This window comes from Zophobas morio, unplaced genomic scaffold (assembly GCF_036711695.1).
Source record: "Zophobas morio isolate AGI-343-1 ecotype UQ-CSIRO unplaced genomic scaffold, CSIRO_AGI_Zmor_V1 ptg000012l, whole genome shotgun sequence".
Classification (NCBI taxonomy): domain Eukaryota; kingdom Metazoa; phylum Arthropoda; class Insecta; order Coleoptera; family Tenebrionidae; genus Zophobas; species Zophobas morio.
Window position 1 is genome coordinate 21,257,495 of NW_026972117.1, and position 18,243 is coordinate 21,275,737.

Consider the following 18,243-nt stretch of genomic DNA (forward strand, 5'->3'; position numbering starts at 1 on the left):
ACAGCATATGAGTAAAGTTGTTTTATATCAGATGCTACACGTTCGGAACTTTTCCGAGTCAGGTCATTTCTCTATGAAATATAATCGTTATTTGTGCAACAAGTTGAAAAAATCTTATTATCACACGTGCATGAATTTTCCTGCACTAGTTGAAAGAGTGCGCTAACAGGTCACGTGTCGATCTGAAGTGGTAGATACAAGCTAAAATCGATTGAAAACAAACTCGATCGATTTTCATTGTTTAGCGCCTATGTTAACATGTTAAGGAGTAAAAAAAGTTTGCACTGTGTCAATGGACGCACTCAATTAGCCAATACGTCAGGAAGCGTTGTTGATTCGGAAAAATCGAAGAATAGGATGGTCATCAACGGATATGATTAAAGGTAATCTTACCCGAGTGACCAGTGAAGTGTCAGATTACATTAGTAGGAGTGGAGAGTCAAATGTTACGTCCGAGAGTAACCCAAGTTAGTAGGGATATGTCAGATTTTATTAGAATATATCGTCTTTCTTTTGTTTCCAGGTCAAAACGATCGCCATATTATTTATTAATAAAAAATTACTTAGAAAGAATTTCTTTCGTCCCTGAAGCATAATATAAGATTTGATTCTGGAATTTCTTTTAACATTACCCCTGTAAATAAAAATAGTATAGGTAAAGAAAAGTGCTACGCGATATATACATGGTAAATCACTAATTAAAATCAAAATCCATCTATTTATCCCTTCCAAAAATTTGATGACGTCACCACAAAATTTTGCTAATTTTGCATATCCTACACAAATGTGCAAAATATGCTTCTATAAACTTATGAATCCACCCATATTACTGACGCGGCCTACGCAGAATTTTAGAAAAAGTCGACAGTCGAACAATAAAATTTTACAATTTATCTATATGACACTAGAATTGCCTTGAAGTATACGCTTTAAAGTTATCATCAGTCTCATAATTAGTCATCTATCAGAACATATCGTTGATTGCTTAAATGTGTTTCCCCTAAATTTCTGAACGATCTTTTATGTGTGCATCTTTGTTTGTCTGTATATTTAGATGGCCATCTTCTTTTTCTTACAGACACTCATTAATTCTTTAAAATTTTCCGAACAAATTGATTCAGTATTTCAAAATTTCCAAATTTTCGGTATGATTAATGTAATATAATAATATAATTAACTGCTTTTTTGTTTTCTGGCATTTGTTTTACTCTTCTTCTTCCACTCGATTTATGGTAGAAATGGCCTTAAGAAATTGTCTGGACTTTTAGTCGACATCCTTAAATCCTATTAAAAATGTGGTTTATTACATCATCCATATTTTTTATAAAAAAATCTGGTCTAAAAATCTGTATGAGACAAAACCAACATGTTGCATCGCTTCACTTTCTTGACGGCAAAAAGAGTACTGTCTAAAGTTTTTAAACTTATTGAACTTCATTTTTCACACAAGATGTAACAGTCTTCGTTTCTTAATTGTAGCTTATTTTGTGCAATTCAATTATCTACATATTTCAAATTTTCGGTTCACTTTACATTCAATGGAACAAAGAGTAATTTGCAACTAGTTAATATAAACCTACAAATTACAGAGTAAGTTTCAAGTACTAAATACTCCTGTTTACGCAACAAGGTAAACATTACACTGAAAGCTCACATATGTTATTAATTAATCAGCGCCCACATTGTTGCAAATTTTCAGTCAACTCAAAAGGAAAGGTCACGAGTTAAAACTCTTGTTTTTTCCCCTCTAAATACGAAAAGTCGATTCTAGAGAGCGAAAAAAGTACCTAGAACATAATGAGTCACTTTCGCCTCGTGGGAAAAAAGGACAGAAAAAACTCTTGCTAACGGGATCGGTTTTGCTCCTCTGAAAATCGCGTGTTTAATCTAAATTGTTGATGTTTTTACTACAATGGACACAACGTTAAGGTAAACAGTTGTTTGTGTTTCATTTTATAGTTAACACTGATGATAGGATAATAGAAGAACAAAATAATATTTGCTTCGTTTCAACAGAAAGCCGCTTTGTTAAATTTTTAATATAACAAATACAAAAAAAAAAAAATAAATAACTCTTTATCTTGACATACATACTTTATTTTATCCATTTCACATAAAATGTCAATAATAATCCAGTTAAACACATGATTTCCGGAGGGATAAAACCGATCCCGTTTTTGATGTCCTTTTTTCCAGGGACAGCTCATTATGACCCTAGGCAGTATTTTCGCTCCCTGCAACCGACTTTCCATATTTTTAGAAAAAACGGGAGTTACAACTCGTGACCTTTCCTCGTCAGTCCGAAAAATTCGATAGCTAGTATCGACACTCGAACAAATATAATATATTAAGAGCACCGGATTTTTGATGGGTCGACTAGATGTCGCTACGGTTGATTGGCAGACCATTACGCGGATGTCAATCCGAAACTCTAAAAATTCTTGTAGAAGGAAATATGCAAACTGATATCCATTTACTGAGAACCAGCCCCCCAGACGTGACTAACGTCGAAATTAATTGTTCTTATGTCACAGAAAACCGTGACTTTGCTTGAGTCAGCCAGTTTCTGCTGCCTGTGGTATTAGAATTAACAAATATACGTCGCAGCAAAACCAATATTATATCATGGTTATAGCTATATTTGGCTGTGGTTTTTATTGTCTTTTGCGGAAGATATCTGCCGTGTTTGCTGGGTTTACCACAGTAGAAATTTACAACAGTATCGTACTCTTAAATTATATCGAAATGTGAGTACGATACCAATCTATCAGTATTTTCATTCGAAAGTACAGAAATATCCGCAAATGGACATACTTTTATTTATTTATATCGATATATCGTTATTCCTTGTACAATAGACTAGCTAATCATTCAGTGATTGTGAAAATGAACCAATAAAATTCTATATCGTGAAAAACGTGACAAAACATCAATACCTATACATTTATTATAAGCTTAAAACGTATAAAATTAGCAAGCACCTAACGGTCTAAGAAATGCCTCTTAACTCTAGTAAATGTGCTTTCAGTAATAGAAGTATTTTATCTGTAGATTTCACCACACTAAATACGTTACAGTTTGGTGATATTGTGATTTTCAGTTGGCTCCTATGCCAACACAGAGAGTTGATTATTTTCCGGTGTTTAATACTCATACAATAGAAAACTGTAACGGACGTTCCTAGATTATCGTGTTTCTTGAGGAAAAAATTCTTGAAATAAGCAAATTTCGCCCCTTGAAAGCGTTATGTTGGGGAAAAATGAAAATCTGAAACTTTCAGGAAATTTAGTTCCAGCATTCATCTTTTCAGACCAGTTATTAGTCTTGTTCTGTTATTTAATCACTCTAAGATATTTTTTTTATAAGGTAGTCTCAGAAGATATTAAAAATTAAACTATGGCGTAAACTTGCTTTCTGTGGAATTTAGTTCATATACTGGGTGTCTTTTTTTTTTAATACAACCTTTGTATTTATTTTATTTTTAATGATAAACCTATAGTTCTTAGAGCAGATTTGATCATATAAAAATATCTGTCTGATGATAAGCACAACCTTTTATCCGGTAGAACTCGATATATTGCAACCAAGCGAATTTTCGTGGGCCGACAACCGGAAGGCGTACCGAGAGAGTAGTCGAACGTTTTTTTTCTTTGGAAGTGAAAATCCATCACCATAAGTACCATTTTAGGTAGCCTACTCGTTTTCGAACCGTTTTTGCATCGCCGCCCCCAAATGAAAACCGTTAGGCACGCACGATAACGGAACGACCATGCCGGACGTGTAATTATTTTTTTTTTGTAAAACCGATTTGTTTTTATTTAAAATTATTTTAGCCGTATTATTTTAGCCGTGTAGCTAGTGGCAGTGAATAAAACCCGATTATTGTTTACAATTTTCCTCCGTTTTATTTTATTTCTTGTTATTGGCGCCCGAGCACCGCCGCTCCCGACCGAAGGCGCCACCCCCGGTGACGTGAAGGTGACCGCATCAGCCTAGGTCGACCAGACGTGTTTCTGCTCAGCGGCACTAGTCGGCTAAAGGCTTGGCACCGAAGCACGCCACCCCCACGCATTATCGCCGAAATTCCGGACCATCACCGGAATTTCGTCGGAATATTTTTTATAAATGGACAGCTCCCTTTCTTACCATAAAAAATCAAATAGACTTAATACTCTAAAATCAACAATTAAAGCGTTATTCAGTAAAATAAGTCAAAAACTATCTACATATTTCTGGTTCTGGAAAATTTCCATAACGAAGACTATTTTCGTATGAAAGTGTTGTATAGGAAATCCAACGAATGCTTAAACCGCACTTGCCAAAGGTGCGAATTAAACCTGAACAAGAAAAAATTGTATCGGCGATATTTGAAACAAATTATTAATAATAATTTATAAAATAGAGATTTGAACCCCATTAATTATTTCCTTTGGGGTTTCATAATATCATGTTTACTAAAATTAAATTCTCGTGGTCTGTATTGGTAGTTTTTGACGATCAACATTTTTTTTATTTAAATTTAATAAAACCATGCAAATGAAATCATGGTTGTTAATTTTTCAATTTTGTGGTAAAAATGCAAAGGATTCATTTATTGCAAAATATATTGGATGTCCCAGTTAAAAATATAAAGTTGATGTTATTTTCGGTGTTACCGGAAGTACGAATTAAAGAATGTGTTTACAATCAAGTTGATCTTCTAGTACGATACAAATTTGTCCCAAGAACAAAGGACCTATCTAAAAATATAAAAAAGTGTATCACTTTTAGGGACGTAAGCACCGTATTTCCTGATTTCCTGAAAGATCCTAGTTTTCATTTTTTCCTCAACATAACGATTTCAGGGGCCAACGTGGACTATTTTCGAAAATTATCATAATTCAAGATTTTTTTTTCTCCTAGAAAGTGATAGTCCAGAAACTTAAAACTAACGCTAAAATTTTCTACTCCGATGTCTGGAAAAAATCAATTCTCTAGATCAATAGTCGGAGCAAACAGAAAATCACCCAAATCAACAGTTTCAGTAGTCCTTCATTCATTGATGAATTTTACCGATAAGATATCCCTACATTTACTATGGAAAGCACACTTACTTGGCAGTAAAATAAAAATATAATCATTTCAATAGGTTTCATAGAAATAAGTTTCAGCAACAACAGGACAGTAAGAAGACTACCGATTTTCTGGTGTTTTGTTTTAGAACACATTTAATAGAATCTTGGGAATTTATTCTTTTAATTTGAAAGAATTTTTGAGTCACTTTGTGTTTTGTTTTAAAACTTGTTTAAAGGAATCTTAGCACCAGCTGATATTTTGTTTTAGAACATATTTGAAAGAATCTTGGTGGCCTCTGGAGTTTTGTTTTTAAGAAAAATCTCAAAGAAAATTAGGGCTCCTGGTATTTTATTTTTGGAAAAAATTGAAAGAATCTATTTCCTCGTGTTTTATCTTTCAAAAAATTAAAGTTATTTTGGGAGTCCTTGGAGTTTTGTTTACGAAAGAAGTTGAAAGAATCTTGGATATTGTTAGTGTTTTATTTTAGAACACATTTGAAAGATAATTAGGAGCTTCTGGTGTTTTGTTTCAGGAGGAAACCAAAACAATCTTGGAGCCTCAAGTGTTTTATTTTTGAAAGAATAAAAATGATCTTGGGGCCTCTGGTGTTCTGTTTTTGGGATCATTAGAAATAATTTTTGATTCTCTGGTGTTTTGTTTTAGAACACATTTAATAGAATCTTGGGGATTTATGGGGATTTATTTTTCTTTAAATTTGAAAGAATTTTTGGATCCCCTAGTGTTTAGTTTTGAAACTTGTTTGAAGGAATCTTGAAGATCTTTGGTGTTTTGTTTAGAAAGAATCTCAAAGAATCTCGGTGTCGAGGTCTTTTAATCTTGAAAAAATTAAAACGATCTAATGATCCCTGTTGTTGTTTCTGGATGAATTTGAAAGACACCAGCTGACATTTTGTTTTAGAACATATTTGAAAGAATTTTGGTGGCTCCTGGTATTTTATTTTTGGAAAAATTTTAAAGAATCTTTATCTCCTCGTGTTTTATCTTTGAAAAAATTAAACTTATTTTGGGAGTCCTTGAAGTTTTGTTCACGAAAGAAGTTGGAAGAATTTTGGGCTTCCTTGGTGTTTTGTTTTAGAACACATTTGAAAGAAAATTGGGCGCTTCTGGTGTTTTGTTTCAGGAGGAAACCCAAACAATCTTGGAGCCTCTGGTGTTCTGTTTTTGGGATCATTTGAAATAATTTTTGATTCTCTGGTGTTTTGTTTTAGAACACATTTAATAGAATCTTGAGGACTTATGAGGATTTATTTTTCTTTAAATTTGAAAGAATTTTTGGATCCCCCAGTGTTAAGTTTTAAAACTTGTTTGAAGGAATCTTGAAGACCTCTGGTGTTTTGTTTAGAAAGAATCTCAAAGAATCTCGGGCTCGAGATCTTTTAATCTCGAAAGAATGAAGACGGTCTTATGGTCCCTGTTGTTATTTGTGGATGAATTTGAAAGAATCTTAGCACCAGCTGACATTTTGTTTTAGAACATATTTAAAAGAATTTTGGTAGCTCCTAGTATTTTATTTTTGGAACAATTTGAAAGAATCTTTATCTCCTCGTGTTTTATCTTTGAAAAAATTAAACTTATTTTGGGAATCCTTGAAGTTTTGTTCACGAAAGAAGTTGGAAGAATTTTGGGCTTCCTTGGTGTTTTGTTTTAGAACACATTTGAAAGAAAATTGGGAGCTTCTGGTGTTTTGTTTCAGGAGGAAACCCAAACAATCTTGGGGCCTCAAGTGTTTTATTTTTGAAAGAATAAAAATGATCTTGGGGCCTCTGGTGTTTTGTTTTTGGGATCATTAAAAATAATTTTTGATTCTCTGGTGTTTTGTTTTAGAACACATTTAATAGAATCTTGGGGACTTATGGGGATTTATTTTTCTTTAAATTTGAAAGAATTTTTAGATCCCCTAATGTTTAGTTTTAAAACTTGTTTGACGGAATCTTGAAGACCTCTGGTGTTTTGTTTAGAAAGAATCTCAAAGAATCTCGGGCTCGAGGTCTTTTAATCTTGAAAGAATGAAAACGATCTTATGATCCCTGTTGTTTGTGGATGAATTTCGAAGAAACTTAGCACCAGCTGATATTTTGTTTTAGAACATATTTGAAAGAATCTATCTCCTCGAGTTTTATCTTTCAAAAAATTAAAGTTATTTTGGGAGTCCTTGGAGTTTTGTTCACGAAAGAAGTTGAAAGAATCTTGGACTTTGTTAGTGTTTTATTTTAGAACACATTTGAAAGTTAATTAGCGGCTTCTGGTATGTTGTTTCAGGAAGAATCCCAAACAATTTTGGAGCCTCAACTATTTTATTTTTGAAAGAATAAAAATGATCAGGGTGATGATATGACCACCCATGAAGTGATTAAAGTTAGCATCAACCTAGAACTACGCAAAAAAGTTGCCTAATCAGTAATAGTTAAAAATTGTAATTTCTCGTGCAAAAAATCGACGCTTTATTTGTTAATAATTTTAATAATAAATTTAAAAAAATTGGTCGAAGATTGTCGCAATAGGACTTCCATCGCCCCTTAACTACAGTTTTCAAAAATTAAAAAAATTGATTTGCGAACTGTTATTTGCGATAACCTCTATACATTACAACAAATATACATAAGTAATACCAGTAACAATGTAAGAAGCTAAATGATGCCCTATAAGTGAGTTTTGGCAACCTATTTGTTTGTCTACGACATTCAACATTTTTTAATGAGACTATATATTTTTTAGAATTGTTGTAGAGCTTGTTTTTCTGAATTCATTAACGTATCATACTTAAATCACCCATACTGTGCCACTGCCTATGATTCGAACGCATCATGTTACGAAAATACACTTGTTTATATTTGGTGTGGAGTGCATTTATCCTTAGGAAACGGACCCTGGAAATTTTTTCGCAAAAAATAAAATATTAAAAACAGTTCACGCAGAATAATTACTAATGATCAGTTACCTATTAGAAAGTCAAAATCATGGTTAACACCGAAGCACTAACAACAATAATTAAAATTAGTTGTGAAAATATCCGTTCTCTCTGGAAAATCCCGAAAAAAACGAGTAGTATGCATTACGTAAGAAACAACATAATGTCGTAGTAATAGTAATACCAGTAATCATTTCTGAGTATTCCATTATGAACAAACATATTTATTTATGTAGTAATATAAATATTTTACCAATTACATAAACCTTTATGTCAAGCAGAATTATTCTAAATTTCTCAAATATGTATCGCGATTTATTTTTACCTACGGTCAGTATCTAATTATTAAAACATAAATCCAAAAACACAATTAGAGAGTAAGCAACTGAACCAACAAATAACAGTATTTATTAACGTTTATACATTCCACATATTCCATAATTTTCAGAAAGTTTAATTTCATGCCTTCTAGGCATTTAACAAGTCACAGGATACAATAATATGATAATCGTTAATAATTCATCCATATTTTAAATTTTATGCATACAAATTGTTCTCAAAAAAAAATACACAATGAATATTTCTATAATTTTATACAATACAATCAGCGATTTAAGGTATACGAAGATTTAATTTATTCACCGAAAAAATCGCTGAATACGTGCATCAAAGTTATGACCGGTGTATACTCTGTGCATATCAAAACTGATCCATAAAGATTATGACATTAAAAAAATTAATTCGTAAATTTTATTTTAAAAGCACATTCATAATTCACCTGAAATATGACTCAGATTTCACTGAAATTTTCAAAACAACATCAAATGGTTTAAAAAACAAACAAGATAATTAAAATAGCTATAATATATTCTCTTTCCTCCAAAAACATCGTCGCCCCATTTGTTCAAAAACTTATGAAACAAAATAAATCCCGTGTTTTCGCATTATACGATTCATTAATTAAGGGAAAATATGTGAAATTATTTATATCAACCCCTTTAATACAACCACTCTCGGTTTGTGGAAGTACGGTGTAAACAACGTCCGCATTTTTTTGATGTCGTAAATATTTAGAAAACTGTTCACTTTATGCACGTTTAAATGCACGACGTGAGTGAAATACAATAAGTTGTACAATACGCCATTTCCTACGACTATTTAAAAAAGTGTTCGTTGTATGTGTATAGAAAAAACGTAACTGAAGCAGCCGTAGAACAACTGTGGAATGCTCTTTCCCACTCGCTTGAATTGCGATTTATAAATCCATGCCAGCTGTACAATCTACTTTTTTTCACTTCCCACCCATTACTTTGTTTACAGGAAAAATTGCACCTCATCTCCCCTTTCAAATTTTAAAATCTAATCCCTCCATTTGAAAAACATCTCGGCACGAGATTGCTTAACAATTCATGTACTTACGTTTTCCGGTATGCTCGGCAGCTGGAACGGTTTGGGAACCTCGACCGAAAAAGTCTGCAAAACCGAAACAAAAATAATAAGCAAGCATTTACAGCACATGGAACTTACACTTTCTCCTCTATTAAAAGGAACGGTGAAAAATTTACTAGGATCCGCTATCTTCGTGGTGTACACCGCTGATAAGAACTCGCTCAAGTCTTCCGATCGTGGACTGGTCATTAATACTGCTATGTTATCTAAAAATCTGCCGGAAATAATTCATAGTTTCCGGACTGATGGACTGTGGGGAGATAATCAGGCGTTGACAGTTTTCCCTATAATACGGCAGGGTCTTTGGTCCTTTGCAACTCATTCGGCGTAATTTATTTAAAATAATTCATTGTGGTGGAGCGGTGCGCAGGGTCGGACCGGCTGTGTCAACCGACCCGGGGTAAATTGTTATAGCGGGTCCCGAAGTTTATCAGTTTTACTTACACAAACGATGGCTGTAATTTTTGCCTATCTGTGTATTTTAACCAAACATGGAAAACGAAACAGAGACAAGGGAAAACGAAATTCGAGAAGAGGGGGTTCAAAAATGGAAAGATTCAACTTCTGGTCAAAGTACGGAGGCAAATCCGAAATTGAATTTTAGAAGTCTGTACATAAATGACAAATTTTGTATGTAGTTTAAATTGTGTGCGAAGAATTCGGTCAAGCCTTGTGTTTTCATAAATTTCAAAGTCTTTAAGCTGAAAAGAAACTCGCTAATAGTATGTCACGTTTTATTCGTGTTTTTTTTTTGTTTTAAGCTGGCATGCGACGACATTCTTCACGCTCCACCAAAAACATTTTCCACATTCGTGAAAAACAATTTACATATTTTAATGCTATTTTAGCAGTTTTCTTAAATGTAAAATAATGACAAGTAGTACTGCATATTGCATTTCAGGGTTGTATTCAGGAAAATAGTTGTTAGCCAGAAATTAATAAATTGGAATTAGGTTTTATCTCCTCTCATATTTTTTTAAGTGAATAATTGTATGAACGACGATGAATATAAGAATACAAAAGAAAAAAAATTAATTCCACTGTAATGTTCAGCCGTAGGCTACTGTTAAACTTCGATCCAGGTTCTCTAATTTATAGTTCTATGAAACAGGCATCCGTTGTAGGTTGTAAAATTTTATTAATAGACAAACAAAGTGTTCTTACTGTGGTTTTATGACTAGCACGTAATCAGTTTTTTATTGATCAATGCAGTTCAGTTCGTCTGAAAACTTGATGCACACTACTGAAACGATTTGTCGTCCTAAAATTTTATAGCTAATTTACATACATATCTGTAATACGTTTCAAAATGCTGTTATGTTAATATTTATGGTTTTCTGGGCATAAATGCGTGTCTGGCCACTGATCAAAGCAAATGAGAATTGTAGAGTATAAAACTGGCGCAGTCAACTGCAGGGTTGAACACCCACATTTCACGTGATCACTGACGCTTACGTTTGAATGTAATATTATTCATGAATAAAAATTTTGATGCCATTTACATGGTAAGTCAAATTAGAGAACCTTATGTTAAGATTGCACAATCGCACTTTCAGAGCGATTATAGCTACTCAAACTTATACAAGCTACCATTCTCTGGTAATTCGACATCCTGAGATTAAGGAAACAAGAGGCACAATTGAATAAATTCGTCGCCACTGACTACTAATTGATAAACCTCCCTGACGTTTTCTGTGAAATATTAAATTCATAAATATTTAAAATAAACCACTTACTATTTAAACGATCAAAGGGAAGCTTATATTATGAAAGCTTCTACAGACCGAATTACCTAAATTATGAAAACTGAAACACTTCTCGTTTATTCGGAAACTGAAGATTTTTTTATTACGAGATTTTAAAAAGCACTCAATTTGCGTTTTTTGTATCTTAATTAAGAAAACTTACAGCTGGTTTACAGTAACTAATTTTTAATTTTGTTATGACGTCATCAACCTTTTAGCAACGACACGTGTATCAATTGGAATAGGTGCAGTATAATATGTACTGATAATAGCAGTCCCTATTCTCAAGTTTTCGAAAAAATGGGGTGAACCGTTCTTATTTTAATGAATACAATAAATTGATTGATTCATGAAATTTTTTAGTCGCCGTGGAAAAGCAGTTCCAAATTAAAAGTACGGCCTTCAAAATTTATAATCTCTACAATAAAAAGTACGGCGTCAGAATTTAGAAAATATAGCGTAACTGTTAATATAAAATTTAAAAAATTGGTCGAAAGTTGTTTCGACAGAACTTCCCTCCCACCTGAAATACAATGATAATTTTTTTGAGTCACCCTGGGTATGCAAATCCAAAAAATATTAATGGAATGATAAGTACAAACTCATCATATTTTGTACATTTTAGATAGGATGTTTATTTGGCAAATTTTTGAGCTGACGTCATCGATTTTTTGGAGGAGATAAGCAAATATATTTTTGTAGATTCCAAATTAAAAGTCAAAATGTTGTTTCCTAATTTGGATTTTTTCCCAAAAATCTGGATGTTTCGGGTAAAATCTCAATTCGGAGTCATAAAGTACAGGTGTAAGACTATGTTATTTGATACAATTTAGAACCCAATTACTATGTACAATTTTGAAGTGACGTCATCACATTAGTGGTGAGGATGATTAGACAAATTTTTTGACAACAATCGGCCCAGTACTTTCAGAGATTATCTGTCCAATAAAAATCCGGGACGGCAGACAGACGGAAACGGAAGTCCTATTTCTTCGTCCTCCAGGGGTCATCATAGGTCGAGAAAATGCAAAAGTAGAATGTCGGCCGACGGACTCGCTTACAATACTTCCTTTGCTTACGCTCGGGAAGTAAAAATTCGTCAAGTTATTTAGATAAAACTTCACTCGCACCTGAAGTCATTCACACAAATTCAATGTATTGAAAAAAATGGTTCGACGAGGATGGGATCTACACCATTGTAAGTAGAGTTTAAGTTCGCCAAGGAGCAGAAAAATCCAGATGTCCAGCCGGAATTCATTACGCGTAACCCAAATATTAGGTATGTAATACTCATGACGAAATATGTATTACACAAAAATATTTGTAAAGAAATTGTGATAAAAATCAAGGCGGATTCATAACCCGTAAGTAGAGAACTATGTTATTTTCTAAAATGTAGATAGGAGTTGCTAGGAAAAAATATTTAGTTCACATAATTTTTTTGATTAGCGTTTTACCACCTCACGATATTCCTACATCTCATATAAAATTCGACAATAACACTGGGCAACAATATTAAAAAAAAAATTGTGCCATGCATAATTGCAATAATTTTTACTTAATATGGGGTTGCTAAACACGTCTATGGTAATAAAAATGCACAATTGGTAATAGTTTTTGAAAAATAAAAATGTTTATTGAATAATATAAGTATATAAAAATTTAACGTTTTTTAACATTTATGTAATTTTTCTTTTTCGACTTTGGCGCTTATACTTCACATCTTGCTCTTTAATTGTGAAATCTAGGGGCGAATGTAGAAAATGAACTTTTAAAGACATATTGCAACCTAGATTTTTATATGCAGTTAACAAATTTTGCACTATGTCTTTATAATTCTCGGCTCGGTGGTTTCCAAGAAAATTCGTTGCAACTTCTTTAAAGGCAGTCCATGCAGTTTTTTCGTTGCCAGTAATGATGTTCTCAAAATCTTTATCTTTGATGAGTTCTCTAATTTGAGGACCTATAAATATACCTTCACCGCAAATGTGGCAAAAACTGTCACTACTATTTTTACAATTTCGCGGCATTTTTTTTATACAAAAATGCCCTATATATACTTTTAAACTAACACAAAATTTAAAACTAATTTGTTTTATAAGAATGGCAACTTTTCTAGAAAGTTTCTTTGACAGTTGATGTCAGTTATTTGTTTACTATGGTAACTGGATTTATTAAAAAGACCGTAGCAATTAAACATTTTGTGAAAATATGTGTGTATGTTATTGAAAAACTATAACCAAAGGAGACTTTCTATTATCAATTTTGTATTGAGTATACGTAAATTAGTAAGATTTGATTATTTACACTTCCGGCACAAAATGACTGTTGCCCAGTGTAATCAGTCCAGTGGTTTAGCAGATTATCTTGTCTAATTAAAACTGACACAGACGACATAGAATCGGAAATGGGAGCCTTAATTTTATCGTAATCTGAGCGTCATGAAACACCAAACGTCGAGAAAACATGAAAGTAGCCATTCGCCTCATGGATACTATTACAAGATCTTCGCTTGCACCCGGGAAGAAAAAATCTCGACGCCTAGGATAAAAATAGCGGATTTTAAACCAGAAGTATAAAAGTATATATACATAGATATGTTGTTTTATGAAATTTAAATAACATTTACCATGCAAAATTTTGAGATGACGTCGTCACATGGTAGGGATGACTGTACAAATTTTGATTAGCGGTTACCGTCTACACATTTTTAAATCACATACAATTTGATAAAAATCAATGCAGTAATTACGCAGATTATTATCTATCTAATAAATATCGACACAGAGACAGATAGAAGACAGAAAATAAAATAAATAAATAAATAAATAAATAAATAAATAAATAAATAAATAAAATAGATAGGTGGAAATGGAAGATCCCTTTTTCATACTCTGCGAAACATGAAACGTCGAGAGAACATGAAATTAGCCGTTCACCGAACGGAGTGGAGTATTACAATACTTCCCTAGATTAGTTTAGTTTTAGTTTAGTTCAGGAAGTAAAAATTGAACAAGATTCGAAATATTTAAAAATGGTGATTAAAAATGCAAACTGTCGGTTTCTTTCATATATTTAAAATGATACACCCTGTATTTTGTTATATTTTTGAATTTATATTTCCATTAGTGCCAGGAATATTGAGGTTTATCCTAACAATAATTTCAAAAAAGCTGTTACAATAAATTTTAACAAATTTGGCATCATAATAGAAAACTTATTTAGAAAATCGGTAGGTCAGAAATACAAGGTGTTGAAAAATTTGCAAAAATTAATAATTTAGAAATGGAAAGACCGCACCTATTAGTAAATAACTTAAAATACTCCTTAAATTTTTATGTTTGTGAACACATGGTAACTAAAAAGTTAAGAGGAAAATTCCCGACCTCCATCTTTAAAAATGGTGGAGTTGTGACTTTTTAAATATGACATTTTTTACAAAGAAATTCAAAACCTTCGTGTTCGATGTAATTATTTTCCTTTTTCAACAAAGAATCTGAATATGTTATAAACAAACTGCTACACAGTATAACTTTCAAATAAACAGCCTGTACATTTGAAAATAACTTTAAACCGTGACCCTAAATGAGTTCCATCAGACTGTGTCAAAAACAAAACATCAACATATCTATTAATAAGGAATGGAATCCTAAAAATGAAACTATCAAAATCGAAGATAAAATACTGAAGTGTTAAAATTAAACGCACAATAGGAGATGAGAAAGATAATTAATCATCCAACACCAACTATAACAGGATTTTTGTTGACCAGACCTTATAACTAAAGCTCGTGGAGCGAGTGACTCGTTGCAACATATCCACACTATTACAGTAATCGAGTCCATGAGGCAACTTGCCACTTTAATGTTTTCTCGACCCCTAGCATACGAAAAAAGTTTCCGTCTGTCTGTCATCTGTGTCGATTTTTATTAGAGAGCTAATCTCCGAAACTACTGGACGGACTGTTAGCTAATCATCGCCATCATGATGTCACCTCCAAAATTTAGAATAATTAATAAATAAAAATTGTGTAACAACGTTTTGCAATTTAACTTTGAAACTCCACAACTTGTCGCTCTGAAATCTTGCAAGCGTCGTACGCATTGTAAATTATTAATCAAAATTTAGCCGCTTATCCCTCCCGAATATTGATGACGTCACTTAAAAATTTTCCCTATTATTCAAATCATTCATCATTCATATTTTTTAGAATTACTTATACAGGGTAACTCAAAAAAATTAATTAATTTTAAGTCCACGCACATCTTTATTTTAACATATATGGATTATCCTAAAAAAAAAACAAATTCGCAAAATTAAATTTTATAAGTTTTGGAAGAATTTCGACTAATTTTCTGAACTCGCCATTTTTGTTACAATTTTCTCTGAAAGGGACTACACTAGCAAATTCGTTTATAAATAATTATTAATGAAACAATCCTCTTGAGGAATAGTTCTTGGAAGATCATGCCATTTATTAGCGACAGCTTTCATGTCTGTATTCCTGTAACACAAATTTATTCATGTTTGAAAAAAATATTAGAACCGAGGTGCTAATTTCTTCGTTAGCTCTTCAGAGACATAATAAAAATTTTTATGTTTTTAAACTCTCAGTCTGTCCGACTAGCTCCCGGTATCCACTGTGAAGTTGTAGCGTCATACACTTCACTAGACATTTTTCTCGAGTAGCTAAGAGAGGTGAATCGCCACAACTACTTACACACTTAAAAAAAATTCAAGTTGTTCCGCCCCTGGCGGCACACATAAAGACATGCTCATTGAGTGAATGTGGATGTGTAAACAGCAATAATTATATGGTAACAATGTTGTCTGTTCAACATGCTTTTTCAACTCGGTAAATATGAGAACTTGAGAAGTTGTTTAGATAGTGTTCCGAACACAACGTGTTTGTTCGGCTTTGTCGTATCGACCGGGATTTGCTCGAACGTCTCTTTGTAGTTTAATTCTTGACTTGCGTTTCGGTTTGAACAGTCGACATGTTTACTTCATTAACGGTACCCTTTGCGGTTACCGTTTAGCGGAACTTTTGACACTTGCGTCATAATAACAACATTACACAACTTTCAGGAAGAAAAGGGATGCGTGATTTTTGCAGCTAAAAGCGCAAATATTTTATTTTCTCCTCTGACAGTGGCCGCCGTTAAAAATTTACTACGTACGTGCTTTTTTATTCGCTTAACCTGGATCTAATTTAAAATGTGCTCTGTGTCTCCTCTTTAAACATCCGTTTTTATTCGCCTAACTTTCATATTCACTTTCTGGCTTTTTTTGCACGGTATGAATTACAATTTAACTGTTACACTTTCAGCTCGCTGCGAAATTTTGACATAACGCGGAGCTCCATTAGTGTACGCTTCGCTACTCTTTTACACTGGGTTATTATTCGTTAAATGAAAAGGATATAAGGTAGGAAGAGACATGAAAATGTTTTAGAGATATGACCAACTCATGATCGCGATGGTACAAGGCTTTAAACTAGGTACATGCTTCGGTGTATTGATCAGACACAGGAAGCAAGTAGAAATTACTTTTTTATACAAACAGAAACGCTTATAGAGATGGGTCACGAAGAGTTTCCAACGTATTGGACTATTGTTTGGTATAAAAATATTTGTTTTTAATCAGTGTTGTCACTAATGGCAATAGCATGACTAGGTATTCCAATAAACAAGAAAATAATTAATTTTATGGGTTGTAATTCGTTTACAGTATTTATTAAAGAATGTCCTAAAGCTCACAACTGAAAGTACGAACGTGGTCATTAATATTTCATGTAAACATTTATGGATTATTGTCGTTTTATGTTCTCTTCTCTTCTTGTACAAATAAAGCCTTTAAGCGTACCACGAGGCAATAATAATTCAAAAAACGTATTAAATCTCTTTTCGAGAAATTTAGTATACAGAAGCTGATTGTTTATAAAATTTGTGTAACTATAAAACACTATAAAAAGCATAAAGAAACATGATTTATTCAAAAATTATGTGAAAAACTGGTCGATAGAAGTTCCCTCGCCCTTGAACTATAATCTAACAAATTTCGCTTCTTCTTTCTAGAAAAGTATTGTTAGGTGGCCGTAAACGGCTAATTTAATGGTTTCTCAACGTTTCATAATATCAAGACAATGAAAAAGTGGGTCTCCCGTTTTCAGCTATCTGTCGTCCACCTGTCCTTTGTAGGTGTTTTCATTAGACAAATAATTTCCGAAACTAAAACTGATTATTGTAATTTTAGATGTATTTTAGGAGTATCGTTCAAATGGTAAAACGCTAACCAAAATTTGTCTGATCATCCCCACCAAAAATATGATGACTTCATCCCAAAATTTTGCAAAGTAAATCCTATCTAAATTCTATAAAATATCAATACCTGTGGCTTATGAATCCGTCCATGTTTTTTTAACTTCGACATCCACAAAAACGAAATTGTAGAACAAATTATGGACTTCAAAACGGAATGGTCTGAATTCTTGCAAACGTTTTAAGGTTATCGTAAGCATAATACAACGTTAATCAAAATTTATCTGTGTAACCCCTCCAAAAATTTGATAACGTCATCTCAAAATCATTTATTATGTCAAAAATATCTCCTTTATGTAGTTGTTGAACTTGCCTATACAAACTTTTTTTTAACAAGCCCCATGTATGAAGTCAAAAACCGAAATAGTTTATTAACTCACAGGTGAGAATGCTTATCGCTATGCAGGTCTGAAATAACGTCACTATTTTTTTTGGGACTTAGATAATTTTAATTGGGGTTTTGTTATCTTCACAATGCAATTATCCTACGCTTAAAATTTCTGAGTCATCCATTCAGTAATATCAGGGATTATTTGTTATTAATTTATAACAAGCAGGAAACAATACTTACTATCTCTAGATTTTAACCCCTGTAAAAACGTTTCTGATTGCACTAACTAATTTTTTTAATAAAATTTGTTTCATATTTTTCGCGCCATGTATAATAAAAATCCATACAGGTTCTCTCTGTAGGAATTTTCTATTCAGCTTTGCGTTGTGACGGTTTCAAAAAGTTGTTGAACTC

General features: G+C 32.7%; 1 protein-coding gene across 3 annotated transcripts in view; it reads right to left on the bottom strand.

The window, feature by feature from the left end:
* The window catches only part of LOC135128016 (DENN domain-containing protein 1A), a 120,528-nt gene that overhangs the window by 93,498 nt on the left and 8,787 nt on the right, over nt 1–18,243 (bottom strand). For all 3 annotated transcript variants that reach the window (XM_064054801.1, XM_064054799.1, XM_064054802.1), the window contains exons 4-5: nt 9,512–9,647; nt 9,404–9,457 (exon numbers count right to left, since the gene is read on the bottom strand). In XM_064054801.1, coding sequence (XP_063910871.1) covers nt 9,404–9,457; nt 9,512–9,647 — 190 coding nt within the window. The remainder of the gene's footprint in view (nt 1–9,403; nt 9,458–9,511; nt 9,648–18,243) is intronic.